Genomic DNA, 27,775 nt, shown 5'->3' with positions numbered 1-27,775 from the left:
ATTAAACGTTTATAAAAAACTAATTTCTCTTCCCCCCACTTGCAGGCTTAGGACTGATAATAATTTTTGTCATTGGATTGTTTTATACACACCAATATACCATTATGTTAATATATATAATAATATAGATTTTTTTTAAATCATCAAACATAATTATTGTCTTTGTTATATTTTTTTTTCATTTCAATCATTTTTGTAGTAAGAAAGTTCGTAATATTTTTAACTTTTATAAAGGCAGATTTCCACTATATATATACTCGACTCGTAACAGTTTCAACCCAAGTGCAATTCGACCATTTTTTGATAGGTAATAAATGCAATTCGACTATTTCGGTTGGAGCAGATTAATTTTTCTAAAATTGAAAGACTACCTACATTTTTAATTACATTCAAATAAAATATATTCAATTGTTAATTAGTTTTTGAAATAACGTGTGAAAATATTTAAATCGATCACTTTGTATACTGAGTTAACTACTCAAAGTAAATTATCAAATCGTATTATTGTGTAGGTAGATAGATTTTTTTTTTTTATATATACACGTATATACATACTCATTGTTGTCGTTATCTACAAACAGTAGCTAATCGGTTATCAGTTTATCACTTATCAGTCGCGGACCGTCGCCACCGTGTGAAGGTGAACGTATTATTTATATGCGCACACGCACACACCAATTACCGATCCCAGCAAGTTGTAAGCAGTAGCGCACTGATAGCGTTTTGGTGCAACGAACAAGTAGTAGGCACTAGTCATCAAGCTCGCCGAATCGTTAAAATTTGTTTCCTAGCGAATAGACTAATTTTTTTGTACCGTTAGAATTCGGCGGCGACTGTGAATTCTGTAACTCGTATTCACTGTTCTGCCGATAATATTGCCGCCGCCATCAAAGTTTTACATTCGTCTCACTCGCTGACGTGCGCTATTACCCACCTACACCATGCAGTCAGGGACTTCGTCTGATAGTCAATTGTGACGTAGATGTAAGTTGTTGTTGTTATAAACTGTATTTTCATAATGATTTCACCCTAATGTATGATCGTAAGACTCGTCCCGAGTTCTGTGATTGGTTTGAGAATGTGACTAGACCATTCAAAAATGGAAGATATAATGTAGTGTTGTATAGTGTCTTCTAGACAGTCTTAACGAGAATTTATTGTTGTCTTGTTGATTTAATGTGGAGCAGCGTATCATACATAATCAATCAGCATGACGACTATCATCCTCATTCATTTTTCTTGTCATACGACTGATGTTGAGAACTGAGTCTTCCCACAATTGGCCGGTGTTGGGCGAGCGTCATGGCTGCCTGCACGGTTTCATTTCTATTATGGATAGTCACATTACAATGGATTTCAGCTCAAGACTATTCTTCTCAGTGGGCAGCTCACATCGAAGGTGGATTAGAAATAGCCAAAAGAATTACAGAAAAACATGGATTTATTTTGCTAGGGGAGGTAAATAATCTTGTTTTACTTTATCAATAAACTCCCAATTCTTTCAAGCAAAAATTGTATATATTAAAACAACCTATAATATTTTCTATTGATCCTGAATTATTGATTTGGTTAACAACCTTGTAGCTGATGTGTTGTCTAATAACAATGTCTAATAACAATAATATGAAAAGACAAATTTAATTAATTTTTTTAATTTAAAATTTAAAATTTTCATGTTATTTAGTATTTTGTTACATTAATTTTATGCTGGTTTGGTTTATAAGTACAAAAAAAAGGGTTGTTAATTTTCATATTTTTTAATTATTAAATACTTACTAGTTTTATAGCAAGTTCATCTAATGATTTTTTTTAAGTATTTTTTATAACATATTATATTATATCCTTCATAACAGTTTACTTTTATTTTTATTAAAAATTCTAATTGTCTCAGCTAATGGTGATAAATGTTATAAATTAAATAAAAATAGCATCATATTTTGTAAATAAGCAACATAATATCTTAAAATCAATTCAATTTATAATGTCTTACATAGATAAAGTGTAAGTACATTAGTTGTTAAGATATACTGTAGGTTATTAATTTTCATTTATTGTAACTTTTGAGTGTCAAAATATAATTAAAAAATGTATTCTCTAGTAATATACAAAAACCTTAGCAAAAAGACAGAAGTCTCAGCAGTTTATTTGACATTTTATTTCTCACTTAAATATCACTCCCATATCTGTTAGATAATAATGTTATGTTGAGCATTATCATGAACATCTGAGAAAATTTTTTTTAATTGATAAGTATACTTAATTATTTAGACGTACCTAATAATTCATGACTTATTTGAATTATTTATTATTAATAACAATAACACGGATAATTTAAATTAATGATTTTAAATATTATGCATTATATATTATATTTTATTGAGTATTATAAAAAAAACTTCTGTTAGAATTAAATTTTAAAACATTGATATAGGTAGTAATTTATATGTATCTACCTGATTTCAGACTGTAGTGTTATTTAATGATAATTTATATATGAATAATAATTGACAATAGTTCTCTGTATTATCATAATACATATTAGATATACTAGTTAGTACTTTTTCATAGTTAATAACATATTAACATAGTGCAAAATGCAATTAATTTAATACTTATAACTTATAAGTTATAACAAATCAAATACATTTAAACTATTCACATTTTATAGGTAGTAGGTACTATTCGTATTATTAAACTTGAAATAATTAATTTTCTTAATCATAATTGATTAATGAATATTTTTATAAACTAGATATGATTATAAATATAATACCATTAATGAAATGTTAATGTTATGCAATTGATATTTCCTTATACTATAATAAATTAATTTTTTAAACTATGATCATAATTAAACAATATTTAGGTATTTAAAATAGTAGTATACATATGATTAAATATCTCACATTGTACTAATTATTATCACTGTGTGTTTATATTTTTTAGTATATTTGTTTATTTAATATTTATAAATTAAATCTAACACAAGAAACAGATATGTTGTAATGTATGGCAACTTATAGAATCAAAAAAGAAAAAAGTCCTTAGTTAATTTGAATATGATTAGGTTTACAATAGTTCTGAGTTAGCATAAATAATTAGGTTAAGCTATTTATTTAAGGTAAGAGAAAAAAATTAATTAAATTGTAGTGGTTAATTGTTAATTATGATCATCATGTAACAAATGCAAGTATTTTCAAACAAACTTGATATTGCGTATTTATTTCCATTTTATCTTTATACTTTCTAGTAATTGAGACATACACAATAATGTAATCAAGCAATATTAAAAACAAAACTCATAGTTTTTAAAACTTTATTATAGAATTTATTTTACAAAATAATAATGTTCTATTGAATACAACGTGGATAATACTTTAATTTTTAATAGTAATTATTAACAAATTATATTATTTAAAACATAATTTGCTCTACTTATTATAAATATTCCTTACTTGACTTAACAAATATAAAATACCTATATAATTAAATTAATATTTAAATTGTAACAACTATTGATAGTATAGGTTGTGTATTGAATTATAAAATAAACTATTCGATTCTACAGATCACCTTTAGCCTATTACAACATGACCTATGTATAATATTGATCAACTCAACTGTTTGCATGTAGTTGCTTGGTACTTATTAAATAACATTTTTCTTGTAATAGATATTAAATAGCTAAAATGTACTCATAAAAAAAACTAATTAATTTATTTATGAATAATGAACTTGGGTACTATTTTATACTTATACAGAGTGATATATCAAGTATGTTTATCCCTATTTTCCTTTAATAACTGATTAATTCAAATTCTGTTGTTGTTTTTTTTTTTTTAATTTTCTAATAAAACTAAACTTAATACTTTTATAATTTGTTTAAGTATATTTAAAAACTAAATTTTTAATTTTTAAGATTTATTGTACTACTTAAAAATGTCTTATGGCGGTAAGAACTTCTGTTTTTAAATAAGTATTCAATATTTTTATAAATTATTTAGTAAATAATTTTCAATAGAAAAGGAAGATTCTTATTTAAAAATAAATTCTTTAATTTTATTAAATGATTTAAAAATAAAAATTGAATAAATTTATTATTAATGAAAAAAATCAGATTTTGAATAATTTTATTATTAAAAAAAAAAGGATAAATATGCTTGGTGAATCTCCCTGTATATTTATATATGGAATATTTTAAATTATTATTACTCTACTAATTATGTCTAACTTATAATTTTTTCGTTCTGAATGGTATAAAATATATTTTTGATAGGTATATTACTAAATATAAGGCAAATTTTTAAGTAGAATTTAAAATGGCTATAAATATACAAATGTTTTTGATTTCTATTAAATTAAAATGTATATTTAATATTAAAGCATATCTTAAAAAAACAAAAAAAAAACTGAGCATAAGCAACCAAATTAATATCTATAAACTATTTTTGAAATAGTCTGGTTTTTTAGAATTAAATTATGGAACAAAAATGAATGATAAGTAATAACTAATAATTAATAATATTAAATTTTTCTATCAGAAAATCTAAAAATAATATTAAGAGTTCTATTTTATGTTTTCATTAGTTGTAATTTTAAAATTCTAAACATACATAGTTATTTATAATATCACAAAAATTTTTTTAAATAAATGGCTTCATTTTCCAAGAAAAATAAATGTGTAGGTATATCCATTTTGTGGAGTAGACCAATGAATCTCTTCTTTCTCCTCTCGTGATTTTTTTCAAATATAATATTTTAACTCTTTTATTTATCACAAAATTTGTGCAAATTATGTAATAAAAGTAATGTATATACATTTACATAAATGATTTCAGATTTTTCCAGACTATTATCATCTAGAGCACAATCATGTATCGAAGCGATCAGTTAACCCAGGGCTTGAACATCATAAAAAATTAACATCAGAACAAAATGTAAGTAAATAAATTTATTATTTAAATGCTATTTTCATTTTAAGATTTACATAAAATAGGTCTTTTTTTTTGATTTTAATGGTTTCATTGGCTCTATATTAGGTTTATGAGGCAGCAATATTTTGTTTTTTCGTGGAAATAATGGTCTTACAGTTGGCTGTTTGTCACTTGTTGATCTATTTACCATTTTGAGTACACTTATTGGAATGGTATTTGTAAAATTTGTTGAAATTGGATTGATGTTAAAATTATTTTGGTTATTTAAAATATAATTTTGCTGATATAAATAACTATAATAATTTAAGTATTGTGCTAATACTTGATTATATGATTGTTCTGCACCAAGATTGATTGATTTCCATTGATCAGTATCAAAAGCTAACTAAACAAATATAAATATAGATTGATTTATTTCTTAAAATTTTAAAATTTAACTTATTGTTTAACATTTTTTAAATTGAATAATACTTTTAAAGTATAGATAACTGATTATGGTTTTAAAGTGAAATGATTGTTTAAAAATTTAGATTTTAAACTTCTTTTAATCTATTTGGTGGTTGAATATGAAATAAGTAAATTTATTATTTAATAAACTAATGCTTTTAAGCAAATAAATATAGCTTAATTAATTGGATAAATATATAAAATATGTATTAAAATTAGTATACTAATTTTAGATCAAAGAATTATTTTATATATTAAGAAAACATCATACCCACATCTCCATCATAACTTATTATCTTCGTTTTATTAACGCATAACATGTTCAGTATTTAGGTTCAGATTTTATCAATATTATTAAATTTTAATATTTTATAAACTTATAACCTGCTTGAAAATTAAAAATATTCTTAAATGTCAATGAGAGAACACATATAATTATCTTACCTTCAAGTTTTATTACAAGTCAATTCACTTTAATATTAAAGCTAACAACACAAAACAGGAACTGCTAAATCTAAATATTAGTATGTTATATGTTAGTAAAATGGAGAAAACACATGTGGATATGACAATTTAGATATACATTTAAAATTTATTTTATATTTAAAAAACTATGTATGATAAATTATAAATATATATTTAAATAATTTTATAATATTTCTTATATATTATCTTTACATACTTATAAATTATTCTATAAATCATGTTTTTAAACAAAAAGCATTTAAATTAGTATTATTATACTGATAACAATGTTACTAATTTTTACTATACCTGGTTAAATGAAAGTACCGCTACAACACTATTTAAAAATAAAAGATATATTGAATTCATGTTGAATGTTACTATTTGTAGTCTAGTTCATAAATGAAAAATATGTGTATACTTTTATACATATTTGTACATATTTATTTTAGCATAATTGTTTCTTTATCTATTAATCAACATATTTATCTCTTTTTTTTCTTTAAACAAATGTTTAAAGAAAAGTGCCAAATCATTATATTTGTCACGTAATTTAAAAAGTAAACACTTATTTATTATTTTTTCAGGTGAAGTGGGCAAAACAACAAACAATTTTAAGTCGATCAAAAAGAGATTACTTAACTTATTTTCGAGATAGCAGAAGTTCAAAAAGATTTGCAATTAAGGGAGGATTAAATGATCCAAAATGGCCAAAAATGTGGTATTTAGTAAGTAGTTTGAAATATAATATTAATTTTATTTATATTTCTAAATGTTTTATTCATTTTTTTATCAAAAACCAATGATAAAACAAGATTAATAATTGCAATGCTTTTCTTGAATCAAACATTGAGTAATTATATTATATTATGATGTGTAAACATTGTATATAATGTTATTTATTTCGTACCCTGTCTAATTCAAAATCGTGATGACCTTGTAGTTTATATACAATGTCATGAATGTTTTTAATTTCCTGTATCAACTTTTTTCAATGTTAATTATTACTTATTAGTTATATTATGAATAATATTTATTTCAATACATTTATATCATTATAATATAAATAATTCTCTAAATTTTAATATTATTTAGAACCGTGGTAGAGATATGGATATGAATGTGCAAGGTGCTTGGGAAGAGGGGATTACAGGAAAAGGATCTGTTGTTACAATATTAGATGATGGTTTAGAAAAAGACCACCCAGATCTAATAAAAAATTATGTAAGTCTGTTTAAAATATAGTTCTTGACTAATCTAGTATTATTTATTATAAATAAATATGTTATTATTAAATGTATGTTTGATAGGATCCCTCAGCTAGTTATGATATGAATAATAGAGATGAAGACCCAATGCCTAGATATGATCAAATGGACACAAATCGCCATGGTACTAGATGTGCTGGAGAAGTGGCAGCAACTGCAAACAATTCTCTGTGTTCAGTTGGTATTGCATTTGGTGCGAGTATAGGTGGTGTTCGGATGTTAGATGGAGATGTGACAGATGCTGTTGAAGCTCGATCTCTTAGCTTAAATCCTCAGCATATTCATATCTATAGTGCATCATGGGGACCAGACGATGATGGTAAAACTGTCGATGGGCCTGGTGAATTAGCCACTCGAGCTTTCCTCGAGGGCATATCAAAAGGTCGAGGCGGTAAAGGATCAATATTTATATGGGCATCTGGTAATGGTGGCCGTGAACATGATAATTGTAACTGTGATGGATATACAAATGCTATTTGGACATTAAGTATAAGTAGTGCTACTCAAAATGGTCATGTTCCCTGGTATTCAGAAGCTTGTAGTTCAACATTAGCAACAACATATAGTAGTGGTAGTAATTATGAAAGCCAGGTAATAAAAAAAAAATGTGTTATAATGAAACTTAAAATATTTAAACCTAATTATTTACTGAACATTTTCTAAAAATTATAGATCATTACAACGGATCTTCATCATGAATGTACTAGTAATCATACTGGTACATCTGCATCCGCGCCATTAGCAGCTGGGATAGTAGCTTTAACATTAGAAGCTAATAATAAACTAACTTGGAGAGATATGCAACATATTGTAGTGTTAACAGCCAGGCCAACTCACTTATTAGCTTCTGATTGGATTATTAATGGTGTTGGGCGAAAAGGTATTTATGCATAACAGAATTAAATCATTAATTGTTACCTGGATATTAAACTTTTTAACAATTTAAAAAAAATAATTATACATCTATATTTATTGTAAAAAATAAATAAAAGCTATAAATTGCTTTAATATGTTAATCTTGAATTAATATTTTAATATTTTTGTATTTTATTAGTGAGTCATTCTTTTGGCTATGGTTTGATGGATGCTACTTCAATGGTAAGATTAGCTCGTAAGTGGAAAACTGTCCCAGTTCAACATATTTGCAATGTTACTGCTCAAGTTTTTGAAAAGTATGTTTGATTAAATACATTTTTATTTTTATTTAATAAATTATTTACTTATAATTATTTAATGTTTAAATTATATTACAGACCAGTACCTGCACGTAGCACAGTCACTATACAACTTTTAGTAAAAGAATGCAATAGTGTGAATTTTTTAGAACATGTTCAAGCTAAAATATCATTAACAGCTAGTCGACGTGGTGATATCAAAATTGATTTGACTTCTCCAAGTGGTACAAAATCAACTTTACTTGCTCCAAGAACTCATGATAATTCTCATGCTGGATTTCATGTGTGGCCATTTATGACTGTACACATGTGGGGAGAACGCCCTTTTGGTACTTGGCAATTGACTATTCATAACGAAGGAAAATTATTAGGTAAAAATTAAATTAAAATATTTTTAAACTTATTCTTTTCCATATTTAAATTTTCAATACCATTAAGTTTAACTAAGTAATTATAATAATACGTTTAAATTATGTACATATTACTACATAATGTTTAAATTTATCAAGTTCTGTGATTAACTAACAATCTATTACCACTTACAAATTAATGTGCTTTAGGTCGATCTTCTTTACACGAGTGGTGTTTGATATTGTATGGTACTAAATATTCCCCAAGGACATTATCTCCTAATATTTATCCTGTGGAACAGCCACCTAAACCAATTCCTCGAAGAAATTCTAAAAATACAAAAAAAAAATCAAAAAAAAGTAAATCACAAAAACAGTCTACCACTTCAGTTAGTACCTTGATAAAACAAAATGTTTCTAGTTATAAACCAAATGTTCATATTGTTTTATTCCCTGTTCAAAATTCATCCAAATTGTCTCCTACACTAACAGACAACATCCAAACATATCCTAGCAGCCATAGACTCTACAGTTTACAAAATGTGGATGGCAGGCAGACAAAAAAAAATTTGTCACCTGAAAGAAATATATCACCTACAACTTCAGGCAAGAATGTCAGCATGGAAATTACTATTTTCTCTGCATGCCATGCTATAATTATAATTTAATAAACAAAAATAGGTATCATTTATTATTTTGCTTATTTTAGTCAAATATCTTTGTATTTTAGCACACCATAGGGTATTTATTTTAATTGTGTAATCATATATTATGTATTTATTTATGTTGAATTATATTAGTTTATTTTAAATAGTATTTTTTTTATTGCACATTATTTCTTAGTTGAAAAAAGCATTTGCTAACATATTTATAATTATAAATAATTATTTCTTATATTTATGAAAAGAAAAATTTTATTTATTAAACATTACTTCAAATTGATGATTTTAACTTAATAAAATTAATTATTAATCTACAAAGTATTTAGATTTTTGTTTAAAGTTAAAAAGAGCAAACTACACATATTGCCTACTATAGTTTATATACACACATTTGTGATTAGTCATTTTTAATCATTACTGTGATCGTATTTAAAATATAATAATCTACTTGTAATATCATACTATTGTAAATCAACAATTTATTTACAATACTACATCATAATGTATTCTACATTTTTAAAGAGTTCCTCGTTTTAATTTGTATTCACATACTTAATTTAATTTTCATTATTATATTTGTATATATATCATTACTTATGCTACAATGTCTACTTTTCTTATTATTATTGAATATGTTTTCAAATTATTTCATATTTGAATATTTGTAGAAAGTAATAGTAAAATGTTACGATTTTTAGTTCACAATTTATGTTGCAAAATTTATAGTTTGTGTTTAATATTTTGATAATTATAGTTTGATTTTTATTTAATTGATACTTTTTAAAATTATTCTTAATAAATTTATATATACATTTTTGATTTTAGCTACCATGACTGATTGGGAAATGGTTTTTTATGGAACAATATTTCCTCCTGAACAAACGCATATGCTTTCTACTATGAGTGTAAACCAAAATCAAACATCAGAAGATGAACCAGAAATACATTTCAAATCTGGAGAATGTCGCGTGACCACTACTAAATGTTTAGGTTTGTTATTAATGTTATGTGCAATAATCCCTTATTTTTAACAGGGTAAATAAGTTAAGGTATAATTAAGTCTTCCCATTAAAGTGCCATATAAATTGCTTCAAATTTTAAACTTTTGTAAGACCCATAGATAATTATGAAAATTGTATTCATATTTTTGATTTTGTTTATTGATTTTAATGCTTAATCTCAAGTATATAGCAATGATAAATTAAAAGTTGTTTTAATATTATTATAATATAAGTATAATATGATATTATATATCTATGGGCCTCGAATTTTACACTTTGAAGCGTTTTTAAATTCTTTTTTCTTGGTACTTGTTTGTTATAACCCATTTGATAATGAGTTAAACTTCGTACTTCAACACAATAAAAACAAATATTAACAGTTATATAATCAATTGAATGCAACACTCAGATTCTTGAGTAATTGGACTATTATTGACATAAAAGGGAGATAGATTTACAAGTATGAAAATAATTTAATTATAACTATCTAGTTTTGGTATTGGTTTGTTAAAACACTGTTCAGGCAAGTGAAAACATAGCCCTGCCACTTAGGTTTATTATCTCCCTGCCATACATAATAATAAAGTATAAATAAAAAATAATGAGTTAATTTAACAATATAATATTAATTAAAAATATTTAGCTTTTTTTAATATTTTATAATCGATAATAATAAAATAATAAATTTATATAATCATATTATAATGCATAATTGTATAAATAATCTAAGAATAAATAATTGACTATTAATCAGTTTGAGAGTACTTACTTCAGTAACGTATTTCAAACATGAATTAGATATTGGAAAAATGCAGTAGCTTATGAGAATTTAGTATTTGGTATGTGGAGAACAAAAAAAATTAAATTGGTGGTCCAAATTTATTAGTTGAAGTAGATGAAAATCTTTTCGTTCACTGAAAAAATAATGCAGTGTGTATATCACTTCAATAATAGATATTTGGTGGTATATGCCATACAACTAAGGAATGCTTCATATTTAGTATTCCCAAATCAATTAGAAATAACATTAATATCTATAATTAACCAATAAATTAGGCATACTTCAATAATAATTATTATTATTATTATCACTTTTATACTATTTTAAAAAACCTAAATATTTTAATTAATATTATATTTTTAAACAAACTCATTATTTTTTTATTTATACAATGTATTTATTAATATGGATAGCGGGAAGATAACAAACCTGAGTGGTAGGGCTATAACAAACCATTACCCTAGTTTTATTCATAATCACAATGATTAATATGATGTACTGACAGATCTGATTAATATTGTAGAATCATTAAGTACAACTATATAATATTATACAACTATGTTCAGACCAGTTTTCTTGAGTCCTTTGTCTGGGACCCATACTTACAAAAAAGATTTAAAATCCTGATGGGTCCTGGCTATATTATTGGTAACAAGCCCTAACCACTTTTTAGAACTTATTCATTTATTAATATTGTATCTGCGTATTATAGTATATAAATTAATTACTAGTTTTTGAGTATAAGACATATTTTTCTTTTAAAAATCTGACCAACCCTAAAGTAAAAAAAGGGATCTGAAAATTTAATTTGCCTGATACTTGGATAAAGCTTAGTGCAGTCCTAAGTACATCAAATAAGTACCTATTTTCATTATAAAAAATATATTTGAATTATTAATAGTACATTGTAATTAATAAAGGTTGATGTATATGGATTTTTTCAATTTCTTTAAAACATAGGTGTGCACATGAGTTTTATAAGGTATGCTTTTTTTGCACCTGAACAAACCGGCTTTATTTGTAAGTTGATAGATTAAATTGGACTACTGTTTGCTAATTAAGCCTTGTACAATTTGCATATTGATGTGAATAATTTAATTAAAAAAATTCTAAATTATTAATAACTAAGACGTTTTCAATTTCATTTACAAATAATATAAACATACATGTTTAATAGTTAAAAATAATATTTAACTTGATACATTTTTACAGTAATTTAAAAGATCACTTGGACTTGATTCAAAAATATATCTAAGACTATTTTATAACCATAACCAAATTTTAATTATTTATTACTAGTTTTAGTTTGAATTTTTTAATAATTATCTTTTATCTAAATAAATACATTAACATTTGTCCTTTTGTTAAAAATTTTACCATTTGTAAATTGATTTGTTTTCTGCACCTACCCTAAAACAAGGCACACACCTATGCTTTATAGTATTTACCATATATTTTAAATGATTTCCAACAATTATATTTCCAGTGTAGGCAAATTTTATTTTTAATTCAAAAATATCGAGTAGTTTAATATTATTATTTGAAATTATTTAATTAAATAGAAAACTACGAATTAAGGAATTTAAAAGTACATACTGCCAATGTTTATCTTTACATTATGTCTTTACAAAAAATTATTTTTTTTTTTATACATATATTATTAACACATCACAGAAACTTACTTATTTTTCCTATTCAATTTAAATATGATAAAATGTTCTACATATTAATTAAAAATTGTAAGCAACTATGTTATTATTTTTTATGATAATGAATCATAATGTTTTTTTTTTTTTGCATATTAGTATAGTTTTGTAAAGATTACTATAGATTTTTCTCAGCTCCCAATTAATCAATCTTTTAAAAGTATCAAAAATCATTAAAATATCTATAATAAAAATGTGAATAAAAAATATCAATTGGTTACAAAAAAAAATCAATATATAGTTGTAATTTCTAGATAATATTAAATCATTTTTTATTTCATATTCATTTAAATATTTTTAGTGTAGAATTTTACAAGTTTAGCTGCATTCAAGTATACTAGGTATTTAAGTCAATGATTATTAATTATTATATTTCATTCAAACATCCATAATATTATAACATTTAGTTCAATGATAATTTGAAAAAAATAATATGATTTTAAAATTTATTTTTAATTTGCATTAAGTTATTTTTATATCTTAAAATATGTTAAACATTAATATAATTTAATATTTAATGCAATTTATGGTATTTTGTACAGTTTTCAAGTTGCATAATATATATATATACACACCGTATTTTCTTCACTAAATCATAAAAATATTTCTTAATAGATAATAATTAATATTGGACATTAAATATTTTGATTGCATTTCATTGAACATATAATTTAAAAAATAAATAATAATATATATATACCATACATTTATAGGCGCTTTGTACTTATATACTTTATAAATTACAATTTCTACTATTTACTGCCAAGCTGCCAACACAAAATATTTGTATTTCTAACTAAAAACTATAATTTATATACTCAAAAGTCTTTTAATATTTTAAGATTTAAATCAATTAGATTACAGATATATTTGGTTTTTTTGTGTTCCTATCCATCTTTTAATTATTATTGAACTATCTGTGATACAAATACAAAAATATTGAATACTAGTGTTGTCTTTTTCACAACTTTATGAAAAACTGAAGAAACAATTAAGCACTTTTAATTAGATATTATCCAATCTTCTCTAAACTATATCTTTCTGGCAATTTTTCTCTTTAGTTAATAACAAAATCTTAAATTATTATTTTCTAACTAACATTTAGCTCATTGCTTCTTAAAATTAATATGGGCCATTTTAAATTGCAACTCCATTTCATCTGTACTTAAATATTAATTAACAAAATAATAATGGTGCTTTTGTTATTGAATATTTTATTAGTTAAATATTTATAACCATCAACTAGATAAACAGTATGTACATATAAAATAATATAATATTCATAGTCATGATATTATGTATTTATGTATATCATGATAATTTACTATCGTATGAAATATGTATTTATTTATTTATATTTTAATATGGAATAAACCCAATTATATTATTCAAGTTCCAATATATATAAAATATTACATACAAGTATAAAATAAAAAATATTTAACATTTATGAAAAAAGTACAATAATTCTAGCAATATAAAACTCTAAAAAATGATAGATTTTCATTGGAAACAGAGCCCAACTTAGACATTTTGGGGCCCGGGTCTAATTTTTTGATGGGGCCCCAAAATTAATTATTATCTAAATTTTAAACTATCTACTATATGAATTTTTATATTCATTTTATAATATTATAAATAAATTATACCATACATCTATAAGTAATTATTTAATGATATTAATATAAATAAAATAATGAAATTGAAAATAAAAATATAAGTAAAGAAGTATAGATACAGTTTTTAATTTAAACAAATGTTTACTGATATACATCATGTACATTGTACACAAAGTCAAAATGGTAGGTAATGCATTTTTCAACAATAATATCATAAAATTTCACAGTGTCATTTGAATAATTAAATATCAACAGGGGCCCGGGGCTCAGGTATGCAGCTCCCCTAGCCCCCCCCCCCTAAGTTGGGCTCTAATTTGAAATATTATTCTAAATATGGAATAAAAAAATTTTTTAAACATAAATTTATTTCAAAAATATTAGATTACCTTAATGTATTTTCAAAATATACTTTTAACTATATTTTATGCAAAAAAATAATGATTCATCGTAAATGTAATATAATACATGAAATATGTTTCTTATTAAAAAATAACTATTTTAATGAACAAAATGGCAATATAATATTGTTTTATGAATACATTTATATATTTATATTGATCAAAAAATTATGTCCAAAAATTAAAATTATTTTAATATTTATTCCTACTTAACCGTTGATAAATTTTTTGAACTTATAACTCAAAATTATGATTTTATTTATTGCAGATTATCAATTACTTTTTTCTAACCTATAATAATATATGTATTTTAGTTCAGATATATTAGTATTGTAGGTAATAACTTTTTATTATCAATTTAATAATATTTAGTTGCAAACATAGGTTTAAAAATTGTCAAGTAAAAAAATATTTGTACAATTGTCATATTATAATAAAGTTTTAAATAATGTATCATACATTTTTATGACATGTGATATTATGACTATGAGTAAATTGTTCTACACAAATTAATTGAAAAATTAATATAATATGTTGTTTAATTTATAAATACATTTAAGAATTGGTGTGATATATTTTTAAGTCTGTATAGTAATGCCATTAAAAATGTGTTTGAATTATTTTAAAGTATTTTTTATTTTTTAAATACCTATGTTTACTTTCTGTAAAAATATCATGAAATTTTAATGTATATAAACATTAATAGTTATAATTATAAATTTGAATATTTGAATATATGTTTGATTTATACTGTTTATAAACTAAAAAAATGATCAGTTGGTCGATTGTTACTAAAAACATCACAAAAAAAAAAATTCTTTGTGTTTAAATAATATTATATTTTCAATCCTAGAACTATATAGTACTATATCACAATATTGAATCAACATAATGTATAACTATTAACCTAATTCATTCACATAACAATTATTACTTTTCTGTAGAATAATATTTATATCTACCATTTAAATGTTGCCATTACTAAATACTTAACTTGATTTAATAGATCTTTTTAAAGAATAAAATCATAAACATATTTTTATATATGTAATTATATTTATTGATTGAGTTAATTTATTTTAGAATAATAAGTGTAATAATTTTAAGTTTTAATTTAATCCTCAACTAAATAGACATAATAAAATTGTATATTTCATCTGTGGTTTAGTGTTGTTTTCTGATAAAAATTTTAGCGATTTATAGTAAATTCTCAATGGTATTTTAATTAATATTTAATATTGTTATTACTATGCTATAATAGATAATAACAAAAAATCTCCTTTCTATATTTAATAATTATAATTTTTATTTTTCTATGTTCAAGTTTGTTTTGTATAATTTATATTCGTCCTATATCATAATTGGGAGTATAGTTTATAGATTTCAAATATAATTATATTAGTTATAACTTATAATTAACTGTTCTATATAAAATAATGAGTTAAGTTTTAAAATTAAGTGATAGAAATTGGTTTTGGTGTGTTAATAAATTATGTTTATTGTATTTGAATGCATTTTTAAGTTAATATAATTGTAGCTACTTAATTTGTTTAAATCAATTGAATAGATATAATTTTGCCAAATCAGTATTATAAAATAATATTTATTAGATATAATATGTAAATATTTTACTATCAATATTTTACTCTCGTCAATACCAAAGTATGTTACGCTCAAAAATCTATTTATCTTGTAAATAAAATCATTACTGTACTTTAAAAATATTTTGTGTTTTTGAAAAAAAATAGTATTTTGATTTGTGTTGTATTTTCCAAATAAATTTAACCAGCTAATCTAGGTATTTTTCTATTAAATACTTGAACAGCTCTATAGATAAAAAAAAATATAAAATATTTTATTTGACATGTACTATTTAAATTCATAGTTTTTTTTAAAATGTTTAACTTAAAAAAAGCAACGAAATTTGCAAATTTTAAAAATTAATAAATTTATATTTTTAATTTATTAACAATTTATATAATTCATAAGTAAAATACTAAAAATAGTTACCGTTTTAAATTCAAGTAAAGGATTAATCAAATGGTTTAACTATACTGTGTATTTTTCTAATTTGTCAAAATTTCATTTTTTTTTTTAATTAATAATAAATTATTAATATTTGGTAATTCTAAATTAGCATACTCAACTTTAATATTTCGGCTTGTAATTATTTTATTTATTTTATTACTCAAAAATATTGTGAAGAAACTAAGTACATATATGATATGAAGCTGTCTCTATGATTTTTAAATAGGATGAATGAGTTACATAAGTTTATGGCTGTTGGTATCAAAATTCCATTTACAGTCTTACAATGATTTGGATAGTAATTAATGAATAAGATTATTAATTGAATGCTAGATTGATATTTATATTTTTGAAAGTTTTTATGTTTCTGTTACTGTTAATTAAAATTTATAAAAATTGCTAACAGAGGCTAACTATACTATGTACACAAATTTGATTATGCACCTAATGATTATACAACTCATGAAATAATATTTCATTGTTGTTATTTCTTTACCTTAAAATTATAAAGATAAATTAAATGTATTAACCACTAATATTCAACAACAACAATATATATTTTAAAAATTCTAATACTATGGTTTATTCAAATATATTATGTTTATGTAATCAAGTCTTAAAATTATTTAGCAATGTTGAACAATTCTAATTTTAAAAATGAAGGATTATTTTATTTTTTTTCGATGACTTAACTTCATTAGCTACTTTTAAAGTAGCTTAATCTCTAATTTAACAATATTTTAGAAAATAAAATGCTTTATTGATTTAAAGTTATGGAGAAATTGGTTAAATGTAAAACCCTTTAATAAAACAATATTAAAGACTAAACTACTTATTTGTCTGTTTTCTGATATTATTTTAATACCATTATTTTGTAATTATAACTTATTTTAAAAAAAATTGTCATGTTATTATGTGATATGTATGAAATTATTTTTTTTTCAAATAAAAACTTTAATATTAAAGTTTTACTATAAAATTATATTATATTATACTTGACACATGTGTTTAATTTTGAAAAATTAGTGTATTAGTATTAGTATAATTTTATATTTTTATTTATTATTTTGTTTAAAATTAAATGTAAAATTTTAATCAATTTAAACTCTCAGAATCTAAAATCAAATATGCTATTTTGCAATTAATACAATAATGAAATTTCGCATATTGGAATGCAAAATGGGCTGTATTATTCTAACATCAATCAAATGCTTGCGGTGAGTGTACCACACAGCTTTGCTTTTAATTTTTAGCACTAAAAAATTTGAGCTTGTAAAATTATAGCTTCATTAAAATGTCATGTTATTTATGTATTGTAAAACAACTAATTTTAATTTATTGCAGAATGTGCATTGGGATATAACATACACAATGGGGAATGTACTGTTAATTGTCCAGTCAAAACATATGCAAATAGTGATGGTGTATGTTCTGATTGTCACTACACATGTTATAAATGTAATGGACCAAATGATTATCAGTGTACAACTTGTTGGGGAGATGCAGATCTGACCCATGCCTTAGGACAAACCTACTGTTATTCAAAGAATATCAAGCATTTACTTGACGATAAGACATGGCATATAATAGCAACAGTACTGCTGATCATCAATATATTTGTATTACTTATATTTTGTAAAGGAGGAGTTTGGATGAGGTATAAGCCAGGATTAGATCATGGAGATTATCGGCTAGCAAATCAATTTGAAGGTGATGATTGTTGAATTAATTTTTAGAGACGTAGTTTTTAACCCTATTTAATATTCAACTTTTTATAGTACTGTTAAAGTATTAAATAATTTAATTTTAATAATAGACATCATTGTCAAGTGATTATTAATTCATATAATTATTGTGTTAACTATTAAACTTATAGTATATTGTATATTTTATCTTAAACTTTTATAGATGTTATTTAATATTTTGTTTATTATTTTTATATTAAATAATTTATAGATTAAAAGCAAATTATTTATTGAATACTCTGAGCCATTATATATGTATATTATTTATCATCAAAATATAAATGTTTATGTTTGGTACAATTTTACTGATTTGTATTTACTATTAATTTTTAGTACAAAATTATTTATTATTCTTATTTTAATTAATACGATCAATTAATTTATGTGTATTTTTGAAAATAAAAAATAAAAAATCTTATTCATATTTCTCACATACTATACTATAATGTTATAATTTAAAATAGTTGATGAGAATAAAGTTACATATTTATGTTTGTTATCTCATGTACATATATACCACCCACAATTATCCTTATTTCAGATTCTACAAAGAAAAATAATTAGTAATATTAGTTAAAGAATAGTTTATCCTGTTCCTATTTTATAATTTTCAGTTTTTAACATATATGGAATTTTAAGAAAATAAAACATCTATGTGATTATTATATAAGAAAGTTAAGTAACCCCTTACTCATTAAAAATTTCTTAATGTACTCATACATTTTTTTTATACAATTTATAAACAAAATTGTTGACCCTTTTATTAGATACAACTTTTTCAAATTCAAACACTAACGTCTAACAATTTCCTATCATGCTTTTGATTATTTATCTGTTAAATTTATAGTTATATCTGAGAACTGATATGAATTTAAACATTATATGTCTAATTCTAGTAGTAATTTTATTCAATAACGCAATACGAATAAATTTATTTTTAAACCAGTAAAAAGTAGTTATTGTATAGCTATATAAAAGTTATTGTAAAAAAATAATTAAACATCTATTTTCCTCTATTGAGAAGTGCCTGTAAAAATAAATATGTATCTCAAACATGTTCATTAGACATTAGTCACGTATTTTTTATTATGATATTAATCAACTTGAATGCTTATAAATTATTATTGTTTAATGTTTATAGTTAAGCACTTCATGTAATCGGGTATAAATGATAAATATATACCTACTTTAAACTTACAAAACGTGTGTTTTTAAAAGGTCATATTGGAATTTGGGATAAAGTTTATTTTTAGTTTCAAAACACTAGGTCTACATCGCATAACTATCTACTAATAAATAACCGGAATTTTACATGCTAAACACGTGCCTAATAAAATTATAATTTGATACTAATTATAAATTTAGAGTCTGTATGAATTATGATTGTATGATAATTAATTAATAAATTAGTAGTTTCATTACATTTTACTTACTACCTAATAAAGAAAAATGTTTAACTGCTTTCTAAAAAAAAATAAGAATTTTACCAAATATTAGTTTTATTACAATGCGCGTTTTCAGAATTAGAATATCAACAACATTTATTTTTCTAAAAATATATATTATAAGCACGTTATATAAAGTAATAAAGTACTTATAATTATTATAATAAGGCAACTATAGCTGGATAGTAAATACGAATGATACGATGAACGTTGATATTTGATGTATTATTATTTAACAACTAATAATTATATTCAAATTTTCAATTTTCACGATTGACGAGTAATTACTTTTAATATTTTTTGAAACAATTTTATTATCTTAAAATGATTTATTAATTGTATTCTATTATTGAACTCAATAGAACTCAATAGTTTTTATCTTTGGCCCAATTAATTTAATCTTGAAAATAAAAATTAAAAAGCTTATTTTAACAAACATGTATACATATTATGTTTTATAGGTACTCAATAGTAACCAATTACACCATATATACACAATATATACAAGCTTGGATGCTGGATTAAAGATATATCCATAGGCGTAAATTGGGGGGCTTAGAGGGACTTAGCCCCCCAAAAATGTGTATAACCCCCTACATTTTTTTATAAGTTTTTCAACAAATTTCAGGTTTTTATTAAATGTATTACATGGTTTCTAAACAGAATGTCCGATAGGTATCTATTATATGAATGTTAAAAGTTCATGCGTTATGCATGAATTTTGTACCTATTGTACATTTATAATAAAATTAGAATAATTGAGCTACGTTAATATTATATAGCAACAACTTTTCAATTTACATTTTAAGGAACGTACGTATACTTCATTAATCATTATAAAGTAGATATAGTGATAATATTTTATGAGAACCATGTACTTTATTTATTGGTTATTTAATTTTATATTTCATATTTCTTTAGGATGTATTAAGTATTTCTATTAATTCATTGAAAAATGAAATGGCCGTTGCTAAAAATTGTATAATCCAAACATATGGTACTTCAAAAAAATTAATAAGTCAGTAGATACCTTAAAGCTTATTTTTAGAGCTGTGAATTTAATGCACTAAAAAACCTTAAAAATGCGATAAAATATTTAAATATGCACTTAAATGCAAAATGTGCAATATAAAATGTTAAAAATTATAGTATATTAAATACACTTAAATTAGAATAGTTTTTGATTTAATTTTTATATTTATATTATAGGATATTATAAATTTAGTATATAACATTTTACATGCATAAAAATGTATTTATTTAATAAATAAAAATATATATAAAACATGTCAATTTTATTTGAATTTTGTATAATCCTCTTAACCTAAAATATTTTTTTTTATTTACTTAATTTATATTTCCACAATCTGTTACATAATTTTTGAACAATAAGTGAAATTGATGACTTAGATAATTATGGCGTGAAGGACGGATTAAAGATACCTTCCAGTGAAGGCACTTTTACAGTTAAAGGAGGGAACGGAGAAGACGAAAACGATCATTTAGGGTTAAGAGTTTGTTACGTGTATGTGGAGCCCAGGTGAGACGTTGATCGATGGTGATGCCTAGGTAACGAATGTATGGTGCGACAGGTAGAATTTGTTCATTAAGGATGATAGGTGGACATTTTTTCTTCCTAAGAGTGAAGATGTAGTGTATGGATTTTATATGGGGAAATTTCAAAGTTATATATTTGACCTCAGTTGGAGAGAAGTGCTTAGGAGGAAGGGACATTTGTAACGGTATGTCAAGAAATTGCTCAACTTCATTGATTTTTTCCAGTTGGAAGGTGGTATTGTGTGGTTGAAATGTGTCAGAGAGGTGGTTTGCGAATATATTGGCTTTGTCCATGTCAGAGTGTACCTAATTGCCACTGGCGTCGCGTAGGATAGCTGGAGGGTTATGTACGCGAAGAAGTTGTTTCGTTGCCTTCCAAAGAGAACCGTCTTTTGTCGTAAGTGATTTTAAATGTTTAGTGTAAGATTAATTTCGATAATTTGCTAGAATGCGTTTGAGATCTTGTGCGAGTGCATTATAGTGGCATTTATCAGCCGGGTATTTAGTTCTTTGCCATAAACAGCGAGCGCGACGTTTTTGTACTATAAGGATACGTATATATAAAGGAAGGATTGCGGCGAGTGTGTGTGATTTCAATGGTAGTGCTGATTCCCATGCTGAGGTTTGTATATTGGATGTTAAGGATTCACCGCGTCATCAATGTCAGCTGTGGTTTTCAGCCGAACTTTTAGACTAATTTTTTGAAGAATTGATTTTTGAAAATATTCCCAGTTGATTTGAGAATGTAACGGTGATGCGTTGTATTGATTGGGCAAAGACTGGCAGTCTATTGTGAGTAGAATGGGGGAATGATCTGAGCATGGAGCGTGGAGATTTATAATCGAGGAGTAGAGCGTGCTAGGGATTTTTGTTATAAATATATCTAGAATATCCAGTCTCTTCCTAGGAGACGTTGGCCAATAAGTGGGGTTGAGTGGTGAGATGACTCGTAGGGTATTGTGTGAGATACTTTGTATAGTGAGTTTCCTCTCGGATTTGTGGCGCGGCATCCTCATTGAATATGTTTGGCATTTATATCGCCACCAACTATGAAGTTATGACCAAGTGTATGAAAAAAAAGATCGAATTGATTTGAATGTATGGCGTGTTTGGGAGGACATTATATAGCTGCTGTTGAGATGGGGATACTATTAATTATTAATTGATATGGATACCGCGCAAGACTGGATGTAGTCTATTTGGAAATTAGTAAGTTGGTGCGATGCGAGTAATGATTTAACATAAATAGCAGCACCTGCATGTGCAGTTCCATCTGGGTGGTTAGTCTGATATGAGCGGAAACCTGGTAGGTTGAGTGAGTAGTTGTTTGTAAAGTGCGTTTCAGATATTAATGCAATATCAATTCTTTTTTTCTTGTAGAGTGATTAAGAATTCGTCTTTGTTATTTTTTAGGCCATTTGCGTTCTATGAGAGAATCGTGAGAGAGTTCTTGGTAAATGAGTTATATGTTGTGTTTGACATTTAAAAGATTGGTCATGACTGTTGTGAGGAGAGAGATAAGTGGGCTTATTGTGCATTTGAAGTCTTCTAAAAATTTAGTTAGTATATTGTTATCAATGCTAGATGTTTGTTGGGTGTCGGGGAATTTTGGCGGTGGTGTGTTACCTGTATTAGTAGCTGCCACTTCTGCGTATGAATGATGTTGAGTTCTTAAAATTTGTGTCGATGGGTGTGATGTTGGCTGGTTGATAGACTGCGTATAGTGGTTGGTTGGTGGTGGTTATTGCTGCTGATTGTTATTTCTTGAGTTGTGAGGTTGGCGGCGACGCTGCTGAAGCTCTTTGTATACAATACAGCCTTTATAGCTCGCAGGGTGTTCGCCGTTGCAGAGGGCGCATTTTGTCGGCAAGTCAGGTGATTTGATGCAGTTTGCGGTAGGATGAGTCCCACCATATTTAACACAGGGAGGGGAATTAGAACAGTAGCTCCTTGTGTGTCCGCAGGTCTGACAGTTTAGGCATTGGGGAATTTCACGGCGCTTGTGAGGTTCTTCTACTTTGACTTTGGTATTTAGTAGGGAAGTTATATTAAATATTTCCTTACTTATAGTTTTGGGAGCAAAATCGACGAAAAATAATGGTAGTGCTGTTTTGGTTTTTTGGTGTTTAATATTAGGCACTTGCCTTACGGTAAAGCCGATTTCTTCTAGAGCGGAAGTGATTTCAGCGGGTTCGGTTGTATGATGAATATTTTTTATAACTGCTCTGAGTGATTTATCTGACTGAGGTTGAAAGGTATGATATTCATATTCTGCTTTCTCGTCTTTTAGAAAGTGTATAAGTGTTCTGTAGTTATCAGGAGTGTCTGGTTGTATTTTTAGATGCGTGGTAGTTGATTTGCAAATGAAGCTATCCTGCCCTATTAGATCGGCAATTGCATTTCTAAGATTCAAAAAGTTAAGTATTCCTTTTACATATATTGGTGGTGGTTGGTCTTTTTTGTTTGTTTGTGTGATTGCGGGTTCGTTTTAATTATTAGTGTCATCGTTATCAATTGTATCGGGTTCATTTTCAGTTAATACAGAGAATCAGTTTGGCAAGAAAAAAATTTTGATTTTTTCTCTTGGATATTGATCGGATTATTTGGTGAACAGAGGAGACTTCAAACTACGTTTCGAAGGTTTTTGTTGTTGCTGCCATTCGGGGCTTGATAATGGAAGAGCGTTGTTAATCACTTGATTATTAACTATGTTAATTGGTTGTACCGTTTTAGATTGTTTACTTTTAGGCGGATTAGATTGCATGGTACGGTTATCTAGTATGCAGTCCAAAGGTCACCGTGTTGATGGTGCCTGGAGTAACTGATATAGATAATTTTGTTCTGATTATTATTAAGTAATTAATTAATTAAATATATTACTTTTTTTGATTTAGCGATGATTGAAGGTGCTAAAATGGTTTGAGAGTATGAGTTAGAAGTTTGCTATGACTTTGTATTAAATTTAAAACAAATTAGATCGTAAACCGATAAGATTAACGAATAATGTATAAGCATAGCTCGGGAACAAAGAACTGCACGTGTGCGCTGTACGGTTGCTCAAGCTGAACTGAACCTGAAATATTTAAAAAAAAAAATTTTTTTTTATGTATTTATTTTGTTAATTATTAGATAAGTTTTTAAAGATGTTAATTGACGGAATTTAATTAAAAACAATGGAAAATAAACTAAAAAAGAAAAATATGATCTAAAAAATTAAAAACGTCGAAAAATGCGAAATAAAAGTTTCATGAATGGATTCGTCGTTACATAATTCAAATTATGTACTTATTAACTTACATTTCACATTCACCAATAAAAAAAAAAAATGTACTTTCCTATAAATTCTACAGCCCTACTTATTTTACATGAAAATGTTTACACAAACTTTTTTCATTTATATAAAATAGCTTTAACATTACCAGTTAGTTCCTTCACGTATGAGAAAAGTTTCTCTGCTATATTATGCCTCTATACGCCGGATAAAAACGTTACAAATGTCTAGATCACAATATAGATTCAATCAAGTGTATATTTTGTATATAGAAAAAAGCGATACCAAAAATATTAATAAAGAGACTATTTCTTAAGAATTTTAAAGATGAACGTAAATAAATAATGTTAAATTAATTAGAAAAAAAATGTTATTAATAAATATATTAAAATATGGTTTTGTTAAATAAATTATTTTGAAATATTTATATACATCTTCTAAAATAAATGTTACAATAAAATTGCAAAATTTATATGTAAGGGTGCGGGGGGCAAAGCCCTCCGTGGACATGTTCTATGTTTATAATTTTAGCCCCTCCTTAAAAAAATTTATACCTATGTATATATCGATCAGCGGTGCACACGAATTGTATCCAAATGTAAAAACATTATTTTATTACCCCTTTTCATACCTATTCAGTGGCGAACGAACGTGGTGTTTGATAAGCGGTTGATTCTCGATTTTTTTTTTAAGATTTAGGGGTGAGTGGGTGCCAATATGAAAGTAACAAGCAATAACTAAATATTAGTACTACTAATACTAGTATTTATTACAATTTATATATATAAATATGTAATTTATTATGAATAATGACAATTGGCAGTAACGGCAGACGTCAGTAATAGAACTAATAAATTTATATATTATGCCATAGATAAGTTGGCCATGACTTCAGGTGTTTTAAAAAAACAGCTGATGTATAAATAATTGATGTTAAAATATGTTTATAAATATACTACTATACTAATAAAGAAACTCCCTAATCTTATAGAATGCGATTATTTCATTATTATGTTTTATTTTCTTTAGTATTTCCAATAACAAAAATAATAATAATAATAATAATATATAATAATATGTACCGTAAATAAATTCACCTACATAATTTTATAGGTAAAAACGTTAATTAAAAAATAAAATATTTTAAGTATAAAATAGGTACCTCTATACCTAGTTGGTAAGTGGATGGGTGGGTATGTAAATTATAATTCACTTATGGGTTATTTTAGGTTCGTTTCGCTACTGTACTTATTAATTTAGAACTATCAACAGTAACTTGTATCATTACTAAAATTGATACAATATTGGCTTTAATTTCTGATTTTTTTTTTATATTTTTAGTTTAAATTAAGCGTTTGAATTTTTCTCCATTACCTTGTCCTAAATGAAATCTACATCCTTCCATTTAAATTAATGACCGTACAATTAATAAAGATTTTTTATAATCTGTTTTAGTTACCATATTGAAATGGAATTGGTATACAGTGACGGATTCAAAAGTGGAGGGGGTAATAAGGTAAATACCTTGAGCTTATTATTTAAAAATGTATTAGGTACATGTTATATTTAGCGTTACATGTTATCGTTATAATACGAAAATAACGATAATAACGCACCCATTACCCACTACCCAATAGAATTATTATAAACTGTTAATCGGGGCTTGGCATGACGATTTACCCCCCCCCCCCCCCAGATAAATTTCTGGAGCCGCCCCTGCTGGTATATACCTAACCATTTATATAATTTTCAGACTTTCAGTAAACAAACGCAATTCGTTAAGCCGTTTTGATTAACTTAAGATACAATTCGTGTACCCACTTATTGGATTTTTAATTTCGGGACGCGATTAATGTAAAACTTAAGGATGTCTTAAAAGATAAAGTAGTTAAATCCCCTCCCTTGTACCATGTACCTTTTTAGAAATTTTGGTTTTTTACAGTTCATTTTTAAGTAAGAATATACGTATAAGTAAATAATCTTAATATTATTCAAACATTATAGATTAATTATTAATGCATATTATGTACATACTATTTGCTAATAATAATAAGCTAAATAATTATATTTTTATTACATTTCAATGTTAAAATATTATTAATTTTGAAACAAGTTTTAAGTATTTTAAAATATTCATAACTATATTATACCTACATAACTTCAAAATTAAATAAAATATTTATTTTTTTTTTAACAGAGTGAAATTGAGTATTCTGAATGTAAAATATACCGTTATTCGTAAGTAATACAAAGATGAAGACAATTATACTCATGAGTCATGAGTAAAGTCTTTATACATACTTTTGAATATAAGATAAACAATTTCGAATCATAATATGTAAAGACCTAGTTTTAAATTTAAATCTTGAGTTTTAATTCTCTACAACTTGGTTTGTGGTTGCCCTGTATAACGTCTAAAATCGTGTTATACCTATATATATTTTAACCCCTCTATAATCTGAGCTTGCTTATCAGTTTTGTTACATGAAATGTGCATAAAATACATTACCTACATATAATTGTATATGTATTATTTACCAATTTACCTTATCAGTATTCGGTGAACAGTGATAAATCATACAGATCAAGCACTCGCATTTATGGGTTGGTTATATGTTATATCTATAGAGCCATAGGGACATAGATAAGGTTACCTGTATAATGTTTTTAGACCAAATCCGGACATCAGTTCTGTTTCACGGGAGGAGGGGATTAAAATTTAAAATAAACAATATTGTTATTTTATTAATACAATTTCACTTAAATATATGAGTAAAATCTCATAATTCTGTCATTTGATATAACTTTTTGTAAAATCCGGACGTTTCTCAAATCCGGACGCCGATCCGGACAGATGTTTGAAATCTGGACGTATGGTAACTCTAGGTATAGGGCTATAGACCTACTGCAGCCGTGCACTACA

The 27,775-nt window shown here is 25.0% G+C and overlaps 2 protein-coding genes across 6 annotated transcripts; one reads left to right on the top strand and one right to left on the bottom strand.

Annotated features, from left to right (window-relative positions):
• Positions 1-656: 656 nt before the first annotated feature.
• Positions 657-27,199, top strand: LOC112601123 (furin-like protease 1). 5 transcript variants are annotated; one of them, XM_025348582.1, is made up of 13 exons: positions 657-984; positions 1,188-1,458; positions 4,839-4,937; positions 6,434-6,574; positions 6,942-7,070; positions 7,157-7,705; positions 7,787-7,994; positions 8,169-8,286; positions 8,368-8,660; positions 8,850-9,245; positions 10,127-10,291; positions 26,308-26,368; positions 27,050-27,199. In XM_025348582.1, the coding sequence occupies exons 2-13, from the start codon at positions 1,303-1,305 to the stop codon at positions 27,096-27,098; spliced, it is 2,364 nt and encodes a 787-aa protein (XP_025204367.1). In that variant the 5' UTR covers positions 657-984; positions 1,188-1,302; the 3' UTR covers positions 27,099-27,199. The 5 variants fall into 5 exon arrangements, with proteins under 5 accessions (XP_025204367.1, XP_025204376.1, XP_025204350.1 ...); XM_025348591.1 differs by lacking the exons at positions 26,308-26,368; positions 27,050-27,199 and adding an exon at positions 20,486-20,660 and having other exon boundaries at positions 658-984; XM_025348565.1 differs by lacking the exons at positions 26,308-26,368; positions 27,050-27,199 and adding an exon at positions 18,179-18,630 and having other exon boundaries at positions 660-984.
• Positions 4,946-6,235, bottom strand: LOC112601152. Its single transcript, XM_025348610.1, has 2 exons — positions 6,156-6,235; positions 4,946-5,319 (listed from the first exon to the last, which is right to left on the bottom strand). Exons 1-2 carry the CDS (start codon positions 6,213-6,215, stop codon positions 4,984-4,986), a joined length of 396 nt encoding a protein of 131 aa, XP_025204395.1. The 5' UTR covers positions 6,216-6,235; the 3' UTR covers positions 4,946-4,983.
• Positions 27,200-27,775: the final 576 nt, after the last annotated feature.

The sequence above is a fragment of the Melanaphis sacchari genome, unplaced genomic scaffold (assembly GCF_002803265.2).
Source record: "Melanaphis sacchari strain LSU unplaced genomic scaffold, SCAv2.0 Contig0_pilon_pilon, whole genome shotgun sequence".
Classification (NCBI taxonomy): domain Eukaryota; kingdom Metazoa; phylum Arthropoda; class Insecta; order Hemiptera; family Aphididae; genus Melanaphis; species Melanaphis sacchari.
This window is presented reverse-complemented; position numbering and strand designations above follow the sequence as displayed.